Consider the following 18,062-nt stretch of genomic DNA (forward strand, 5'->3'; position numbering starts at 1 on the left):
TTGGAGGCCAGAGTCCCATATCAAGGTGCTAGCCAATTCAGTTCCTGGTGATGGTCTCTTCTTCATTTGTATATGGCTGTGGCCTCACATGGCCTTTTCTCTGTGCCTACTCATGCAGAAAGAGACTTGTGTCTCTTTCTCGTCTTACAAAGTCACCAGTCTATTAGACCAGGGCACCACCCCATGTCCTCATTTAACCTTACTTACCTCTGAAAGACCCTATCTCTATATACGGTCACACTGGGGGTTAGGGCTTTAACATGTAACTGCGGGGTGGGGGGGGTGGCAGGGAGGGTGCCAACTCAGTCCCTAGGATAGCCCAAAGGCTGAGTATGTGAAATCTTTATCATTCAACCATGATGGTATCATATTGAAGCTTTCTCCATTTTGTGCACTATTTTTAAACAGGTGAAGATGTACCATTTTATAAAACACTTGATATATACAAGAAAATGTTAAATATTTGGATTACATTGTAATGCATCACAAAATAAGTTAGCAAAGAAAATATAGTATTGTCTGAACTGATGGTGCAAAAGTAATGCAAGAAAAAAATTTCAAAAGTAGTTGTCTGTAAAAGCTTTTACCAAAGGCTGTTAGGAAAAGCTATTACCAAAGATATCAGGTAGTCATTAGGTTTCATATAGATGTTAAAAGAGATGGCATTTTTTAGAAATATCAAACAATTGCCAATTATTTGTTATTGGTTTGGGCCATGAGTTCTAGAATTTACTGTTCCATACCAAAGATATTTACTGTACTAAAGTAGAGTACAGTTGCAGATACTTCATGCAGAATAAGAAGCTGCTGGGGTTTGTTCTGTTTCTGCCCATAAAGAAACATAATTTGCTAAATGTACCTCAACTACAGCATGGCCGCCCTTTGCGTATCACTTCTCAGTTACCTAGCATGGGGTTTCAGTGTTATCCATGCTCAACACTGCAAGCCAAAGTGGGCCATAGTAAGTGTGTTGAGTAAATGGCTAGTACTGCTGATGTTTTTAGTTAGAGAGATGGGGTGGATGGTCCCAAGAAAAATATGGGAAAAGGAACAGATAGGCGTAGATAGGAGAGAGTTTTTGAAGTATCTTCAGGAGATACAGGTAGAGATATTCATTTCATCTTTGGAATACAAGAAAAAAACAAGTAATATTTTGGGACCACTTCTAGTCATCATTTGAAAGTAAGCTGAAAAACAATTTTTAATTAAAGGGTATATACTGTTGACTCCGTTTATTATGGAACAGAAAGAACAATAAGGAGAATAAATGATTTAGGCTTAAAAAATGGGAAAATAGATAACTACTTGATCACAATGTTTATCTGGGAAACCTGGATGTATGACCCTTTCAGTTTTATCACTCCAGTGATATTTTAGTGAAGTATTCTCTTAATGTTCCAAAATGTAATTTGGTAAATTGCGGTATATTCAATTACTAAAACATTGATTCAGCAATAACAATAGCTTATTTTACTTTTAACGAAATCCTGTCCAGAGTTTACACTCAGTTCTTGGGCCCTTAAGTATATGTATAATTCAACTGGAGTACTTATATCCAAAAGCACAAGTACTTCTTGAGTCTGGAGCTTCAGGTTTAGTAGATAATACAATGTAGCTATTTTCCATTGCTTGCAATGTGCTTTTTGTCTTCTTTTACCAGTTCTCCTCACTTTCCCAGCTCACATTCCCATCTGACTCTAGAGGCACATGGAAAAGTATACAATAGTGTGGTCTTTCTGCAGAGTCTTTGGGAACAGAGCCACCTCCATCTTCAGCTTGCTCTGGAAAAGCTGAAGCTGTTCACCAAAACTCTGCCCGCTGGGCTTCTCCTAAGCAGGTTGGAGAAAGGTGCTCATGGGCCTGTGCTCTGTTTACAGGTGGTCCCCATGCTTCCCAGGCTGCTGTGTGAGGAGCTGTGCAGCCTCAACCCCATGTCTGACAAGCTGACCTTCTCTGTGATCTGGACACTGACTCCAGAGGGCAAGGTAACAACTTACACGTTTTCTTTCTCCACTTACCTCTGTTCCATTCCATGAGTCATGAAGTACTCACCATGTGCCTGGCACTGGCTTGGGTGCCATGGTAGCCAGGACAAGGGAGATATGGAGCAGCCGTCATAGAGAAATGTCAGAGTCCCTGCCTCAGAAGAGCCGTTGGCCCCACTTAGAAGGCAAGACTGACCCTAAGCACTTTGAACAGGTTTCATGTCTGTTATCAGGTGAAGGAAGAAATTGAGTAAGCAGAGTGATGCCCGGGAGGCTAATGCAGGAGACAGGGTGTAAGTGGGATTGAATGAGGATTGGCAAAGGCAGGAGGGGCAGCCCAGCCTGCAGTTAGGAGAGCAGAGCCTGTTTGGAGGTGGATGTTAGGTAAAGTGGGAAGTTTACATAGGTGGTGTGAAATCAAACTGGAGAATCACAAATGAATTGTAGGTGTTAGGGCTCCTCTGAAGTGTCATGAGAAAGCTGATTGTAGAAAGGTCAGTGGTGCATCGTCATGCAGGATGATTGGAGCTGTGAAGATGAATTAGCAAGGTAGTGCTATAATCAAGGCACAAGGTGGTGAAACCACAGACCAAGAACAGAGAGAAGGATGTCAGCAGGGATTCCTAAGCATAGGGAAAAAGATGTCTGTGCCTGTTATCGGGATGTGCCTATGCATATCATAGGGAACGACAGGAGAGAGATACATGAAAGAGAAACTAGTCCCCTCCTGCAACCGAAACAACTCCAAACATTCAGAAGTAGGGTCCTGATTAAGTAAGCTCTGGTGCCTTCTCAATGGAATATATGCAGTTATTAAAGTTGTTGACAGAGACCATGGAAGAACATGGGAAGTGTTTATACTGTAATATTAAATGGAAGTAAAAAAAGATATTTAATTATAAAGAGGTTCCAAATAAAGATAGAGGATCAAATACCCACATTTACTTTCATTCCCTCCCAAAACCTCACTAAAACAACAGTAAAGGGATTTTTTTTTTAAGACATAAACCCACAAGGACAAAGAGAGTGGGAGAGGAGACAACAGCAACAAAATTTTGGAATCTGGGTAGCAGATGGATGAGTGTAACTGACTTAGCAGTCCTGAGAAAGCTGAATCCTGAGCCAGCAATAGAGAAAGCCAAGAAACAACCCAGTTTACGCAGAAGAACCCTAAACAATTCAGAAATTGACAGTACCAGATAATTCTAGAAGGTGGGGGAGGGGTGGGGGAGAATGAGGCTAACAACAGTATTGAAAGTTTATTTTTAAAAATTGCCCCTCCTGTAACTTAGCGGAAGATCAGAAATGTGTTCTCTGGACAGGGTAAAGTAAGAGGTGTCGGAACTAGAGAACATCAAACATGCTTGATGGTAGTGATACCTTGGGGGAGATTGAGTGACTGTTGGCATATTGAATGTTAAGAGTATCAGCTTTCTTTTTGCTGCCAGCCCCAGAATTCTGGTCGCCAGGCCTATATCCATGAGTCGGGACATGGGAAAATCTCTGAGGAATCTGAATAGCGAGGAATAAAAACATAAAGATACTAACCTTTAGAGTTTCCCAATCAACAGCCCAGCTGTCTCTCCCTACAGTAAAGTTTACAGACTATTAATAAGCTTCACCCACACAGTCAGAGCTTTTTAGGATTTCATTTCCATGTATGAAGAGACAACCCGAAAGAAGCTTCTAATATGAAATAGGGAAGCTATTACTAATGCATTGATTCAACAATAGCTTTATTTTACTTTGATGAAGCCCTGTCCAGAGTTTACATTTAGCCCTTGGGCTCTTAAGTATATGTATAATTCAACTGGAGTACAAACAAACAGGAAAAAAGTAAACAAACAGAAAATGAAGAAAACACACAGGAAAAAGCAACTAGAACGAAATACACTAGCAGGGAAAAGAAATTAGCACTTATGTCTTTAGGGAATTTTTTAAAAAAAGAAATAGCTGTATCACAAAATCTTGATACTTTAAAAAAGAAACATTTGGAGGGAAAAAAAGAGCTCTTGGGAATTAAACATAGGTTAGAAGAATTAGAGATTCAGGATATCTATTGAAAGGTAAAGTTGGGAGTTGTCCCAGAAAGATATAGAAAAGACAAAAAATTGGAGGACTAGTCCAAGATATACAATATCTGTTCAATGACCATTCCAGAAATAGAGAACAAAGTAAACAGAGGAAAAGAAATGATCAACAATATAATTTTAGGAAATGCCCCATTCCTGGAAGATATAATTTTCCATATTGAAAGGGCATACTGCCTAGCACAGGTATAGAGACACATCATCAAGACACATCATTATAAAATTTCAGAACACTGTGGACAAAGAAAAGACATACAATAAAATCAGAAATCAGAATAACTTCAGACTTTTCTACCACAACCCTAGAAATTAGATGACAGTGAAGCAAAGCTTTCTAATTTCTGAAGGACCGTGATCTCCATGCCAAAATTCTGTACCCAACAAAGCTATCAATAAAAAGGGTAGGAAAGGGCTTTTCCAGACATACAAGGCTTCAACAAAAATGTCCATCTCATACACCCTTTCTCAGGAAGCCACCAGAGGATGTGCTTCACCAAAATGAAGGAGGAGTAAATGAAGAAAGAGGAAGACATGGGACCCAGGAAACAAATAATCCAATACAGGAAAGAAGTGAAGGAATCACTTAGATCAGGGCTGACAGACTTTTCCTGTAAAGGGCCAGATAGTCAGTATCCCTGTCGAAGCTACTACACTATCCTTCAGGTCTGTCTTAAAGAAGATGCTAAGCGCCGGGCGCCGTAGCTTACACCTGTTATCCTAGCACTTTCACAGGCCGAGGCAGGTGGATCACTTGAGGTCAGGAGTTCAAGACCAGCCTGGCCAACATGGTGAAACCCCACCTCTACTAAAAATACAAAAATTAGCTGGACCTCGTGGCGGGCACCTATAATCTCAGCCACTTGGGAGGCTGAGGCAGGACAATCACTTGAACCCAGGAGGCGGAGGTTGCGGTGATCTGAGATCGTACCATTGCACTCCAGCCTAGGCAATAAGAGCGAAACTCCATCTGAAAAGGAAAAAAGAAGACGCTAAGTTGGATCCTCTCATGGGCTTCTACATTCTGTCTGTTGGAATCAGTTGTTTTGGTTGATATGTAGATATGTAGCTGGAAAAGAAAGGAGCATTTTAATAACTTTTTCAGATAATTGTGGCTATTCATTTTTGTACTACACCAGACTTTAATAGTTTCTCAGAAGTTGGTTGCACCAGGCACGGTGGCTAACACCTGTAGTCCCAACACTTTGGGAGGCTGAAGTGGGCAGATTGCTTGACCCCAGGAGTTCGAGATCAGCTTGGGCAACATATTGAAACCCTGTCTCTACTAAAAATACAAAAATTAACCAGGTGTGGTGGCATGCGCCTGTAGTCCCAGCTACTCAGGAGGTTCAGGTGGGAGGATCACCTAAGCCTGGGAAATCGAGCCTGCAGTGAGCCATGATCACGCCACTGCACTCCAGCCTGGGCAACAGGAGTAAGATTCTACCTCAAAAAAAAAAGGGGGGGGGGGCGGGGCTGAGCACTGTGGCTCATGCCCGCAATCCCAGCATTTTGGGAGGCTGAGGCAAGAGAATCGCACAGCCTGGGCAACATAGTGAGACCTCGTGTGGACAAAAAGAAAACAAACAAACAAAAACAAAACAGACACCAGAGTGTGTGCTCACTCTCCCCAAAATACCCGAGTCTAAATAACTATAGTTTGTGTGTCAGTTGTTCCTTCAGGTGAAAATGGTGTTCCATAAAATGAGCAATCAGTTCACGACTCAGTTATGTAAATGCTTTTCCTCAAGACCACCAGCGTGCTTCTACATGCAGCAAAAGTGAAAAAGACTAGCAATCAAGGGTTGAGACATCATAAAATTAATAATCTTTACTCCTCTGGTGAGAGCATTCAGTTGTTCGATACAAGTATGAGGTATTGGAGTGCAGTAGCCACAGATGCACTGGGTGCCATTGTCGGATTTGCACCAAGGCAGCCGCTTTACCCACGAGGGCTTTTGTGCCACCAGTGTAAATGTCAGCATGTGGAAAGGACAAACACTGCCTTAGTATTATTATGAAAATAGTTTTGACCTCCTGGACTCCTTGGAAGGGTCTCAGGGATTCCTAGGGGTACATGGTCCATACCTTGAGAACCAAATGAATAGTTGGTGGAAGGTTTGGAGTAGATTAATATATATAGCACACAGAGAAATCAAGCTGATAAAAAGACAGTTATTAATTCCAGTGAGAATAAAAAGTCGTATAGAAAAGTAACACTTAGTATTTATGTAACCATAATAGTAGATTGATAAAATGAATTCTGATCATTGTCATGTATTAGGAGGATTAAGGACTTGAATAGTTATGTGGGCATGGTGGGGGAGGGAGTGTATATGGAAGGAAAAATAAATTATCTTCTGTAGTGAAAAGTTTGCAAATAACACCAAAAAAAAAAAAAAAAAAAAATCAGGAAGTAGCAGACAGGTTATATAGAAAGTTAACACCCAAATACTCTTTTAGAAGAGGTTAAAGTAGTTACTCTTGGGAAGTAACAGAGAGGGACAGGGGGCTGCTTTTTTTCATAACAAGACTTTAAAACTATTTGAACTATGTATACTTTAATATTTTTATTGTGAAAAATTTCAAACATACATGAAAGTAAAGGGCACTATAAACCCATCCTCCCCACCTCCCAGATTCAACTACTATCAAGATTTTTTTTCATTGTCAAAGTATTTTGAAACAAACCACAGACATGTCATTTTGCTCAGACATATTTCAGTATGAAGCTGTAAAAATTTTGGACATTTTCTTATGTAGCACAATGCCATCAGCACACCTAACAGTGACTACTAATGCCTTGGTGTCATTCTAAACCCAGTCCATAATAGATTTCCTTGCTTTCTCCCATAGATTTGCCTGAATTGGGATCAAAACGAGTTCTACACATTATATTTGGTTTTTATGGCTCTTAAATATTGGTTCATTAAAAAAAAGGACCCTTTTAAAGATTTTTTTAAGATTTAAGAGGCAAACGCTATCCGAAAACAAGGAATTATGAGGACAGTATGCCAGCAATCATATTTTGGTGGGGGTGGGAGCATGCATAGGGGAAAAAAATGAATGGAAAAAGACAGTAGGAAATAAAATAGAATGCCAATAGTGGTTATGTTTGGATAGTAAAACTATGAGTAATTTTTTCTACTTTTTTGTATTTTCTAATGTTTTTTGAAAACATGTGTAGCTTTTATATTTTTATAAATGCTTATTTTTGTGAAAGTTTAACTAAACAGAAAATAAAAGCCCATAGAAGAAAGCTAACTTGAGTCAACAGAAAAGAACTTTGAGTCTGAATTATGTCTGCCAAGGTCAGACCCAAGAAATAAAAAGCTGCCCAATCTAATGAGCTTCTAAAATATGAGGGTCATAAAAGAAGCACTAGAAAGTGGCAAACTGTAACTCAGTTGGCCTCTGGGGTTTCTGTTGGAGTTAATGTCTGGTGCCCAGGCCGCTGGCATTAGGGACTAGAGAGCAGGTGTGAAGTAGGCACAGGATCCAGGAGGGGCTGTGGGCCTCAGTGCAAACCAAGCCAGATTGGAAGTAATGAGAGTTTGGACTAGACTCAGGGTTGTAGGGCAAAGCCCACTAACCACACTCCTTGTACTATGGTTATCCAAACACCCTACCCGGACCAAGCAACCACATGAGAGGTAGACCTGGTTGGTTAGTCCTGGGATGAGTATCTCTTACCCACAGTCAAGATGCATGAAATGAGAGGTCAGATTCCAGACTTACATCCAAGGGATGGTGCTTCTTCAAGACACTGGCAAGGAAAGCTTGAGGTTAGCAAGGGCCAGGGGAGCAAAGTTCGGAACCAGATGGGAGGTTCAGGGAGCCAGAGAAGGCCAACGGGCAAGGGGTAGCCCTGCATCAGGAACCCAGTGATGAAGAGGAGGGTCTCTGAAGCCTGTGTGGCCAAAGTCTGAGGCTGGTTTTGCAAGCAGTGGTGACTTGTCTTGGCTTGGACTCAGAAGGAGCCAGAGCGGGGCCAACAGCATCATGCCATAGCTGCTGCGTAGCCACCAGTCTCACCTGGAGTTGAAGTGGAGAAAGCTGTGTATTTTTCCTTAGTCTATTGGAATGGCTTACTTTCTGGAGCAGGCGTGGTCAGCTATAGAAAGACTGTTCCAAAGTTTTCTTAACGCCCACTAAATTTTTTTTTTAAACACTCACAAGAAAATCTTGGACATGTATGCATTCATTAAGCTAGTGCTCAGGCTTTTAGGTCAATAAACGCTGAATAATTTATTTTTAGCATATTTCTCACATGTTGGTTGTGAGCGCCTTATTCTCTGACTTAGTAACTAAGTCCTTAGACCTTAGAACCTTAGAATCTTAGGGCCAAAGATCAGAAAAATAAAAGAAGGGTTTCACAATTGATTAGCTCTCCTCAGTTTGTATCTCCTGTGACATCCCTGCTGTGTGCTGTATAGGATTAGTCAGGACCCAGAGTGTACTATGGAAGTCACCTGTTTCAGCCATTTACTTAGGTCAAAAACCACGGGGTGATTCTTGACTTTGGTCTTTCTCTCGTGCTGCATCTGCCAGTGCAGCACACAGTCTGCCAGTGTGTCATCGCTGCTTTGCTTTCTGAATGCCTCCAGAATCAGCCCCCTTCCTTAACTACTGGCACTAATACCTGGGTCCAAGCTATGCTCTCTCACCTTGACAAATACAGTGGCCTCTTGACTGTCCTTGCAGCCTCTGCCCTTGCCCCACGTCATCTCCTCTGCATACAGCTGTCAGAGTGATCCTTCTGAATCTTAAGCCTTGTCTCTCCATTAAAACTTTCCAATCTGTCATTCAGAATAAAAGATAAAACGTCCTGACAATGGTAACTTTTTCCTCATTCTTTTCTGCCTGTCTTCTGTGCTAGAAATGCATGGACTCCAGAGTCTTCTTGCAACCAGCCTCTCCTCTCATGTCCTGGAGCGTTGCTGCTCGCAGGAGAGAAGCTGCCTTTGATGTATAACCGAGCTCTCTGCTGTGCTGCAGGCCCTCTCCCCAGCTCCAGGGACTTGACATCAGTCAAGGTTGAATTTCCCCACCTGCCATCTTCTCATATCCTTCAAGCCTCTGCCTCTTCCTTGTAGCTGAGCAGATCTTTTCCTCCCTGCTTAACTCATTCCATTCTGAGAATTGGACATTGTAGAACTATGGTGTGTACCAGTTCGGGCTTTCTCAGCTGAACCTTTAGTGCTACTTGGGAATCCTTTTGTCACTAGGTTCCAAGCCTTTTTTCTTAGGTTCCTCAACCTCAGCCTTGCTTTCCACTCCTCTTCCCTTTAAGACCCATCATTTTCCCAAGTACTTTTCATTTCTTCTTCTTGGAAACCAGAGAGGCTAGCCAACTTCAACTGCTGAAGTCCCCCTTGCCACATCAAAATTCCTCTCTGCCTTGCCACTACATGGGAGGCTGAGGCAGGAGGATCACTTGATCAGATGGAGAACAGATCGAGACCCTGTTTCTAAAACATAAATGAATGAATACATAAATAAACAAATATTTGGCTGGGCGTGATAGCTCATACCTGTAATCCCAGTACTTTGGGAGGCTGAAGTGGGCAGATTACCTGAGGTGAGGAGTTCAAGACCAGCTTGGCCAACATGGTGAAACCCCATCTTTACTAAAAATACAAAAATTAGCCAGGCATGGTGGTGGGCGCCTGTAGTCCCAGCTACTTGGGAGACTGAGGCAGGAGAATTGCTTGAACCTAGGAGGCGGAAGTTGCAGTGAGCCACCTGTGAAGAGAAAGCGAGCATTCCTCTGGGTGTAAGTGGATTGTGTGCAATGGTGCTTCAGTCTAGATATTCACGCCTTAATCTTACTGTGTTCATCTCTTCCTATTTCAGGGGAAGCCTGAGCTTTGCTCGGTGATAGTGGCACTAGTGCGAGGGCTGGGGCTTGTGGAGGAGCCTCTTGTTTGCTGTAGCCACCCCACTGTCTCTGTCGTCTGCAGTTGCTAGGACTTTCCCTAGCAAGTTGGCGTCCTTTCCACCACAGGCATGACCTGCCTCTCTCTGCTCTCTTCCAGCCCATCCTCTCTCAGCCCAGTCCTTTTCAGACACTTGCTGCTTGGCACCTTTGACTTCTTTCACTGCAGGGCTGCCCCTACTAAGGATGATTGCCCTGTGTTCGTAGCTCTAAGAAGCAGCCAAAATCCACTCTGCCTCCCACCCACCATCACTCCAAACAGCCTGGTTTTGTTCCAGTCAGGAAAAGGTTTCTTTCTTCCTCGTATGTTTTTTGAACAAAATATTTTGCATACAGAAGCCCGGAGCTGCTGCAGAAGTGATTTTGTACCTAATTATTTAAGATTATAAATTAACCCCACTTGCAGTTTTTTCAACCAGAGATATATCTTAATGAGGTGCTGACATTTTTCAGAGGATAAATTTAAAAATACATTTGAATGGAACTGAATAATTTTCAAAGGAGGTGGTCATACTTTTGTATCAATATAGGAAGTTGATATGTGTTTGAGACATACTTGGTTTATTTTACTTCATCATCTGCCTCTGTCTAATTTATGACCTTCACCTGAAATGTAATAAAAGTAACACTAGATTTTGGGTCTGTCTTTAACTGGATCTGGTCTTGGCTGCCACTTAGGAGTTTGTATGACTTTTGACAAGTTCCTGGCCTGTTTTCTCAACTGTAAAATGGGCTGAACAATGCTCTCCTCCCAGATGTGCTGGGAGATTTTAGAAGTAGTAGGTATAAGAATACTCCTAGTGTTAGACTACTTCCAGTCTTACTTAGTACAGTAGGTAGGCCTTGAATTACGATGCTTCGGTAGATAATCATTTACTCCTTTTTCAGTAGGTTTTTCCCAGTAATACGCCTTCAGTCGGTGTTGGCACTGTATTTAACTTGACATTCTGAACAGTGATATTCCAGAGTATGTGCAGTAAACTCACCTGCCTACAGAAGATGACCCAAATCCTGTGATTAAGAAAGAAAAGAGGGGCCAGGTATGGTGGCTCACGCCTGTAATCCCAGCACTTTGGGAGGCGAAAGCGGGCAGATCACAAGGTCTGGGGTTCAAGACCATCCTGGCCAACATGGTGAAACCCCATCTCTACTAAAAATACAAAAAATGAGCCGGGCATGGTGGCACGTGCCTGTAGTCCCAGCTACTTGGGAGGCTAAGGCAGGAGAATCACTTGAACCCGGGAGGCGGAGGTTGCAGTGAGCCCAGATCGTGCTACTGCACTCTGGCCTGGCAACAGAGCTAGACTCTGTCTCAAACAAAAAAAAAAAAAAAAAGAAAGAGGAAAGACATGATCTTCGGTATGAAGGGTTTTGTTTCTGAAGCTCCCCCTGCTATTTCTACTTTTTCCATGAAAAACTCTGTCCTTTTGTCTTCTGCCACTGGCTGTGGTTATGCACTGGGCATTGATGTGAATCCAGTTTCCAAATTGGAAAGTAATGAGGTGTTCCATCCAGAGAGGCCTGCCTTCCATACTGTGAGCTTGGCTGTTCTGAGGACCCCCTCTATTTGGATCTTTGCTTTCTTGCTGCCTTTCTCTGTGTCAGGCGACAACAGGCTCCTTTCTTTTCTGCTTGGCTTCTGCAGAGGATGGTTTCAGGCCCTCTTTCCCTGGCCTAATCATTTTTCAGTACATGTCAGCTATGACTCCCAGAAGCGCTGGATTGTGTTAAGGCAGAGTAGATTCGGCTGCCAGAGGTCCCTGTCCCTGAGCAGGAAGTTCCTGATGGCTCTTCAAGCTTCTACCTCAGCCCTTCGTGTATTTAAAGAGAAGGTTGGGATGGATTTTCAGGGTTGCAGGCATTAAGGAAGAGGACTGAAGTGAAGCAAAAGAGCTATGGGAAAGTGATCATCAGCACTGCAGTCTCCAATTTGGTAGTGTTCCTATGTGCTGTTAGGAAGGGATATCTGTCTTGACTGATAAGGAAACAAAGTAGAGGTGCCCATTAAGGAAAAAATAGGGAGCTCAAATGAACTGATAGCCAGTGCCACCGTGGGCAGTGAGCAGGCTTTGGTAAAGAGTGACAAGCTGCTGCTTTGGGCAAGTCTCAGGTAATCAATTTTAGGAATACCTCAAGATTCCAAGGGGCTCCTCGTCAGGGCCAGCAATCAGAGGGGTGAGAGGGAGCTACAGAGATGTGCTTAGAGCCAGGAGACAGGGGCATGCAGGGCACAGGGGTGTCTGGGAACCTCATGGAACTTGCTGCTAAGTTTTATGCATAAATATTTCAGGGAAGAGGGCCTGGAGCATTCACTAAGTTTTTTTCTGTTTGTTTTGTTTTTTTGAGACAGAGTCTCACTCTGTTGCCCAAGCTGGAGTGCAGTGGCACAATCTCCGCTCACTGCAACCAACACCTCCCAGACTCAAGCAATTATCGTGCCTCACCTTTCTGAGTAGTTGGGATTACAGGCGTGCACCACACCATGCCTGGCTAATTTTTTTTTTTTTCTTTGTGGAGATGGGGTTTCATTGTGTTGGCCAGGCTGGTCTCAAACTCCTGACATCAAGCAGTCCACCTGCCTTGACTTAAAGTGCTGGGATTACAGGCATGAGCCACCATGCTTGACCAAAATTCACTAGATTTTGAAAGCAGTTCTTGACCCATGGTTTATGTGAAAACAGATGCCCGATCAGGGTGGAGTGGTTGCCCTATGCTGGAGCATTCACTTGGGAAAAAGACCACAGACCCTGGGAGGCTGCAGACCCTGTGACCTGAATCCTGGATGCTGGAGGGAACCTCCAGACCACTTGTGAAATGTGAAAGAGAACGGTGGAATAGAATTGAAACTGACATTTCCTGAACATGCTGAAGGCAGACTGTACAGCACGATGTAGACGCACAGAAGGAGTGACTGGGTTTGGAACGAAATGTAGAAAAGGAAGCAAGCTAAATCACCAGGGGAAACCCTTGAGACCACAAGAATGAAGAGGTCATGGCCCTGTCATTCCAGAGGAGGCTGGAGCAGCTCTTCAGGAAATGTGGATGTGCGAGGAGGACAAGCCTGGCTGAGCCTAAAAGGGGCTCTTCAGACTCTTCTGGAGACCTGCACGTGGCCCTCCCCACTGGGACTGTCAGGTGGTACCTGGAATTGACTCTACAGTTGCTTTTGCCCACAGCACACACATGCTTCCTGAGAGTCAAATTCAGACCTGCTTGCCACAGTGGAAGACTTGTGAGATTATTTGAATCCCTTATGTCTTTGGATAGTGGTAGTTCTTGGAATAATATGGAAAGAATAGTTTCAGGATTGTTTTTAAAGAAAAGTTAAAGTCAGTGATTACAGATTCAAGACTCTTATAAGACTTTGCTCTGGACAAAAATGTGAGTAGTTGCCACCATTCTCTTCCTCTACCCCATGGCTGCCATTTTTCGAGAGTATTTATGCTTCCTTTAAGGGAGGGTGAGGGTACCAAAGTGGTCTCTCCAGCCTTCCAGGGCAGAAGCTGTATTCCCTGGAGGCTTTGTAGTGTGAACAGCTCCTGGGCAGGGCTCAGGCCTTCCCCATGGGGAATGCCTACAGACTCTTCAGTTGGCTTTTTGGAAAGTATTGTCTCAGAGGTTGTGAACAGAAGGGTTGGCTGCTAAAGAGCAAGGCAAGGGGGATGTCTGCAAGCTCAGGTTAAAAGGTAAAAGGTTCTACTCTTGACTGGCACTCCCTCCCTTTTCTTGCACAGGAAATACACTTCCACGCATTTATCTCAGAGCTTTTCCATTCTCCTCAGGCCCTCGAACTCCACCTAGCCTCCTTTGTTCTTTGCCTCATGCTCGACTACATAGATTGGGGTTCTGTGATAGTCATGCTCTCCACTTCCCTCTTCTTCCCCTTAAGGTCTCAAGACCTCCCCTTTCCTTCCTTCCTTCCTCCCCACCAGGCCACGCTTCCTCTGTCCAGGATGGATGGCCTCCACTTGGCCCAAAATCCCTTTTGTTCTCTTGTGTCTTCAATCTTCCTTCAATGCTGGTTTCTCTTCTTGACCCTACAACCGCCACACAGCCCTCTGTTCTGCTCATTCCAAAGCGCTCCTTCCCTCCCGTCCTTTTGGAAGTGTTCATCCACACTGGTTGCATTGCCTCCACTTCCAATGCCTCCACCTATCCTTAACCCGGTGCTTCCCAGGCTTTTTCACATGTCACACACAGAAGATGTAGCTGTTTGAGTGGCATAGGGGATGTGTGCAGGAGGCTGATGGGAGGCCGAAGCTCTGGCTGCCCTGGGAGTGAGAAGAGCTAAAGCCCTCCTCACAGCATCTCCAGAATCCATTTGCAGTACATGCCTTAAACCTTTGCAGTGTGACTCTGCCTCTGTCCTATATTTTCCTAAAACAGCCTTCCTAAATACCACCAACCAGCAAATGCTCAATGCCAGGAGCTTGTCTTTGTTTTCTCCTCCTTGATATCCAAGTGGCATTGGACATACACTTGTGGTTTAGAGAGAGTCTAGGGCTGGACTGCTTGGGTTCAGTTCCCAGTTTTGCCAGTCTCTAGCAGTGTAACCTTGGGCAAATTCCTTAATTTCTCTATGCCTTAGCTTCCTCAGCTGAAGAAGAGGATAGCATAATTCCTACCTCATCGCGTTGTTATGAGAATTAAATAGTTGCCATATGGAGAGTGTGAACAATGCCTGTCTAATAGCAATGGCTCTCTGAGTGTCCCGTGTTGCCTTTGAGTCCCCTTTCTTAAAGCTCTTTTCTCCTGCTTTTCCTAACGGGGGACATTCCTGGGTTTTGTCCTGTCTCTCTCAGCTCTCTTGTTTTTCTACTGTTTTCATTCCCTGGCTTCTCATCTCTCCTTAACATGAAGGAGGTGTTAGGCCAAGCAGCCCCGCCTCTCCCGACCGCCCTTTCTTCCATAGATCCTTCCACCTCCAGACGGGCCAGGCCCACATCCGAATGCCTGCCAGATCCCCTCGCCTACATCTCTCCCTGAACCTCAGACCCAGGAGTCCCCAAAATGTTTTAATGCCCTTTTTTAAAAAGTAATACATATTTGTTATACAAAATACAGAGAAGTAAAAATAATAATAAAGTGCACCTCAGTAGTAATCCCACCGTTCAGCTGGCACCACCACTAAACTTGGATATATCTCCTTCAAGCCCAGGGGTTCTCAGCCTGGGCCAGCTTTCCCCCAGAAGATATTTGGCCATGTCTGGAGACATTTTTGATTATCAACTTGGTGTAGGGAGAGGTGCTCCTGACATCCAATGGATAGAGGCCAGGGATACTGCTGAACATTTTATAATACACAGTTCAGCCCCCTGCCCTACAAGGAATTAGTCAGCTCAACAGTGCCGAGATTGAGAAGCCTGTTCTAGACTTCTGTCTCAACATATGTGCCCCAAGTGGAACAGTCAGAATGGGTTTTCTCTTTCTAGCCCCATCCTGCTTCTCCACCTGTGTTCCCTCTTTCTGTCAGTGGCCCTGCCTTCCCCTTCTCCCTCACCCCACATCCGAGCTGTTCCCAAGTCCGCAGAGTCCCTGTCTGCCACATTATTGGCAGCTCTCTCCTCTACTCCCCTCAGTGTCGACATCCTCTTTCTGTCAGTGGCCCCGCCTTCCCCTTCTCCCTCACCCCACATCTGAGCTGTTCCCAAGCCTGCAGAGTCCCTGTCTGCCACATTGTTGGCAGCTCTCTCCTCTACTCCCCTCAGTGTCAACATTGATGCCCACTCACCGAAACTAATGAAAAAGCCTCCAGCATGCCTTATCTGTGCCACTGGTGTCCTTGGGGACCGTTCATAGGCGTCCATTGCCCATTGGATTAATTCCACGCCGGGTGGAGACTAAGCTCCCTGAGGGCAGCAGTTTCCATGCTGATTCATCTGGGTACCTAGCCCGAACCTGCCACCATTCCAAGCACACAGTCAGTGCTCAGTAAATCTTTGTTGAATGTGTATGGATGAATGGTTGAAGGAAGAAAAACCTGAAAAAAATTGGTCCTCACAATTCCCTCACAATCTGTCCATCTTTGCAGATCCTTGATGAATGGTTTGGCCGGACCATCATCTGCTCCTGTACCAAACTTAGCTACGAGCATGCACAGAGCATGATTGAAAGCCCAACTGAGAAAATCCCTGCGAAAGAGCTGCCCCCCATTTCCCCAGAGCATAGCAGCGAGGAGGTACACCAGGCCGTCTTGAATCTCCACCAAATTGCCAAGCAATTACGCCAGCAGCGCTTTGCGGACGGCGCACTTCGTTTGGATCAGGTCAGTACATGTTTTTTTAGTGCAGCCAACAGATTTGACTCGTGCCTGAACCCAGCATGGATGAGGGCAGCTTGGCAGGCTTAGACTCTTCCTTCCTTCTCCTTGCCCAGTCACCACACTAAAATCTTGTTCTCTGAGGCCGGCAGGAACTAACTTCCATTCACTCTCCAAATACAGGATATTATGCAGAATATTCTGTATTTTGTATGATTCCACAGGTACACGAGGCCTAATGACATGAGCCAAGGCAAAGAGTGGGTCTGTGTGGGTGGCTCTGACCAAAACCCCCAGCTGGTCTTCCCTGGTAAGGCTGTGTCCAGTCTGTGATCCTCACCTCAGGTCTCTACTCAAATCTGTTCTTTAATGGAGGCAAGAATAGGAGGCATGGAAATTTAGGAGGCAGCTGACCAGTATCTGATACGAAGGCTTGGAAAAAAAGTATTTCTTCTTATACCTCATCTCCCAAAAGAGTTATTTGTTAACAAATTCCAGATTAATATCTGAAGAAGCAGAGAACTGAGGAGACTGTAGAACAGCGGTCCCGTTGTTTTGGGCACCAGGAACCGGTTTCGTGGAAGACAGTTTTTCCATAGACCGGGGTGGGGGATGGTTTCAGGATGAAACGTCCACTTCAGATCATCAGGCATTAGATTCTCATAAGGAGTGTGCAGCCTAGATCCCTTGCATGCACAGTTCACAGTCGAGTTTGAACTCCTATGAGAATCTAATGCCGCCACTGATCTGACAGGAGGCGGAGCTCAGGTGGTCATACTCACCCACCGCTCACCTCTTGCTGTGCGGCCCAGTTCCTAACAGGTCATGGACCAGTATGGCCTGTGGCCTGGCAGTTGGGGACCCCTGCTGTAGAACATTGGCTATTGAAGAACACATTGGCCTGGATTGTTATTGATAACTCTGAAATCTCACAGCCATGCTGGCAGCCCTCTGGGACTTAGGCAGCTGTCACTTAAACCTGCTTGAATTCCCATGTCTGAGAGTCAGTAACTATTAGGACCCAGGATTTCTTTCTTCATTGTTTGTCAGTATATTACAGAGCAGAGACTGTGTTTTGTATTATGGACTTTTTTTCTCCTTCATTTATATTTCTTACCCAAACTCTCCTTCCTTGCTTGTTGTGTGTGCTCTGGGAAGTTTCCATGTATCTGAAATGAGGTGGGTAGGAATGTGGAACTGTTCACCAGACTGCCTAATGCAGACTTCTTTCCCTAAGCCTGTCAGCTGGGAGAAATCTGAAAGGCCTTGTAAAGCCCTCTGATTGAAGTTCTGATTTTATCCTACCTTTTGCAATAGCCTTGCACAAATGCTTCTTAGCAGGCATTGCAAAGAGGTTCTGCCCTGGGCCTAGGAAGAAGTGGCTGCCCTCGGGACCAGTGGATGACCTGTCCTGCCTGTGCGTGGCAGAGTCAGGGTAGCCTCTGGAGTTCTCCTGCTCCTCCTTCCCCGACCTGGGCTCAGGCAGCCTGAGCAGCCCTGTCTATGTGAGAATACTGACAGGGAGACAGGAGGCAGAGCGGACGCTGAAGAAGACAGCAGACGTGGTGGAAGAGAAACTAAAGGCATAGGGGATTACAGAAAACCTACTTTCCTTCCTTTAAGAAATCGTTCATGGGAGTGTAAACACATTCCAGTTCTCATTTACAGGTGGCTGGCTGATTGTCAAGTCCAAGGACACTTTACAGTTCTTGCTTCTTAGACTTCTGACCTACACCAGGCCCTTTGAAACCCACCTCCTGGTTCTCTGTTTCTCTTTGTACCTCTCCAGTAAT

At 44.6% G+C, this 18,062-nt stretch overlaps 1 protein-coding gene across 9 annotated transcripts in view; it reads left to right on the top strand.

Moving 5' to 3' along the window:
- Positions 1-18,062, top strand: part of DIS3L2 (DIS3 like 3'-5' exoribonuclease 2) — a 380,375-nt gene that overhangs the window by 288,193 nt on the left and 74,120 nt on the right. For 8 of the 9 annotated variants that reach the window (XM_065526247.1, XM_074010517.1, XM_065526248.1 and 5 more), the window contains 2 exons: positions 1,878-1,985; positions 16,042-16,275. In XM_065526247.1, the coding sequence (XP_065382319.1) occupies positions 1,878-1,985; positions 16,042-16,275 (342 nt within the window). The remainder of the gene's footprint in view (positions 1-1,877; positions 1,986-16,041; positions 16,276-18,062) is intronic. The other variant, XM_065526250.1, reaches the window with a different exon arrangement.

Source organism: Macaca fascicularis, chromosome 12 (assembly GCF_037993035.2).
Source record: "Macaca fascicularis isolate 582-1 chromosome 12, T2T-MFA8v1.1".
Classification (NCBI taxonomy): domain Eukaryota; kingdom Metazoa; phylum Chordata; class Mammalia; order Primates; family Cercopithecidae; genus Macaca; species Macaca fascicularis.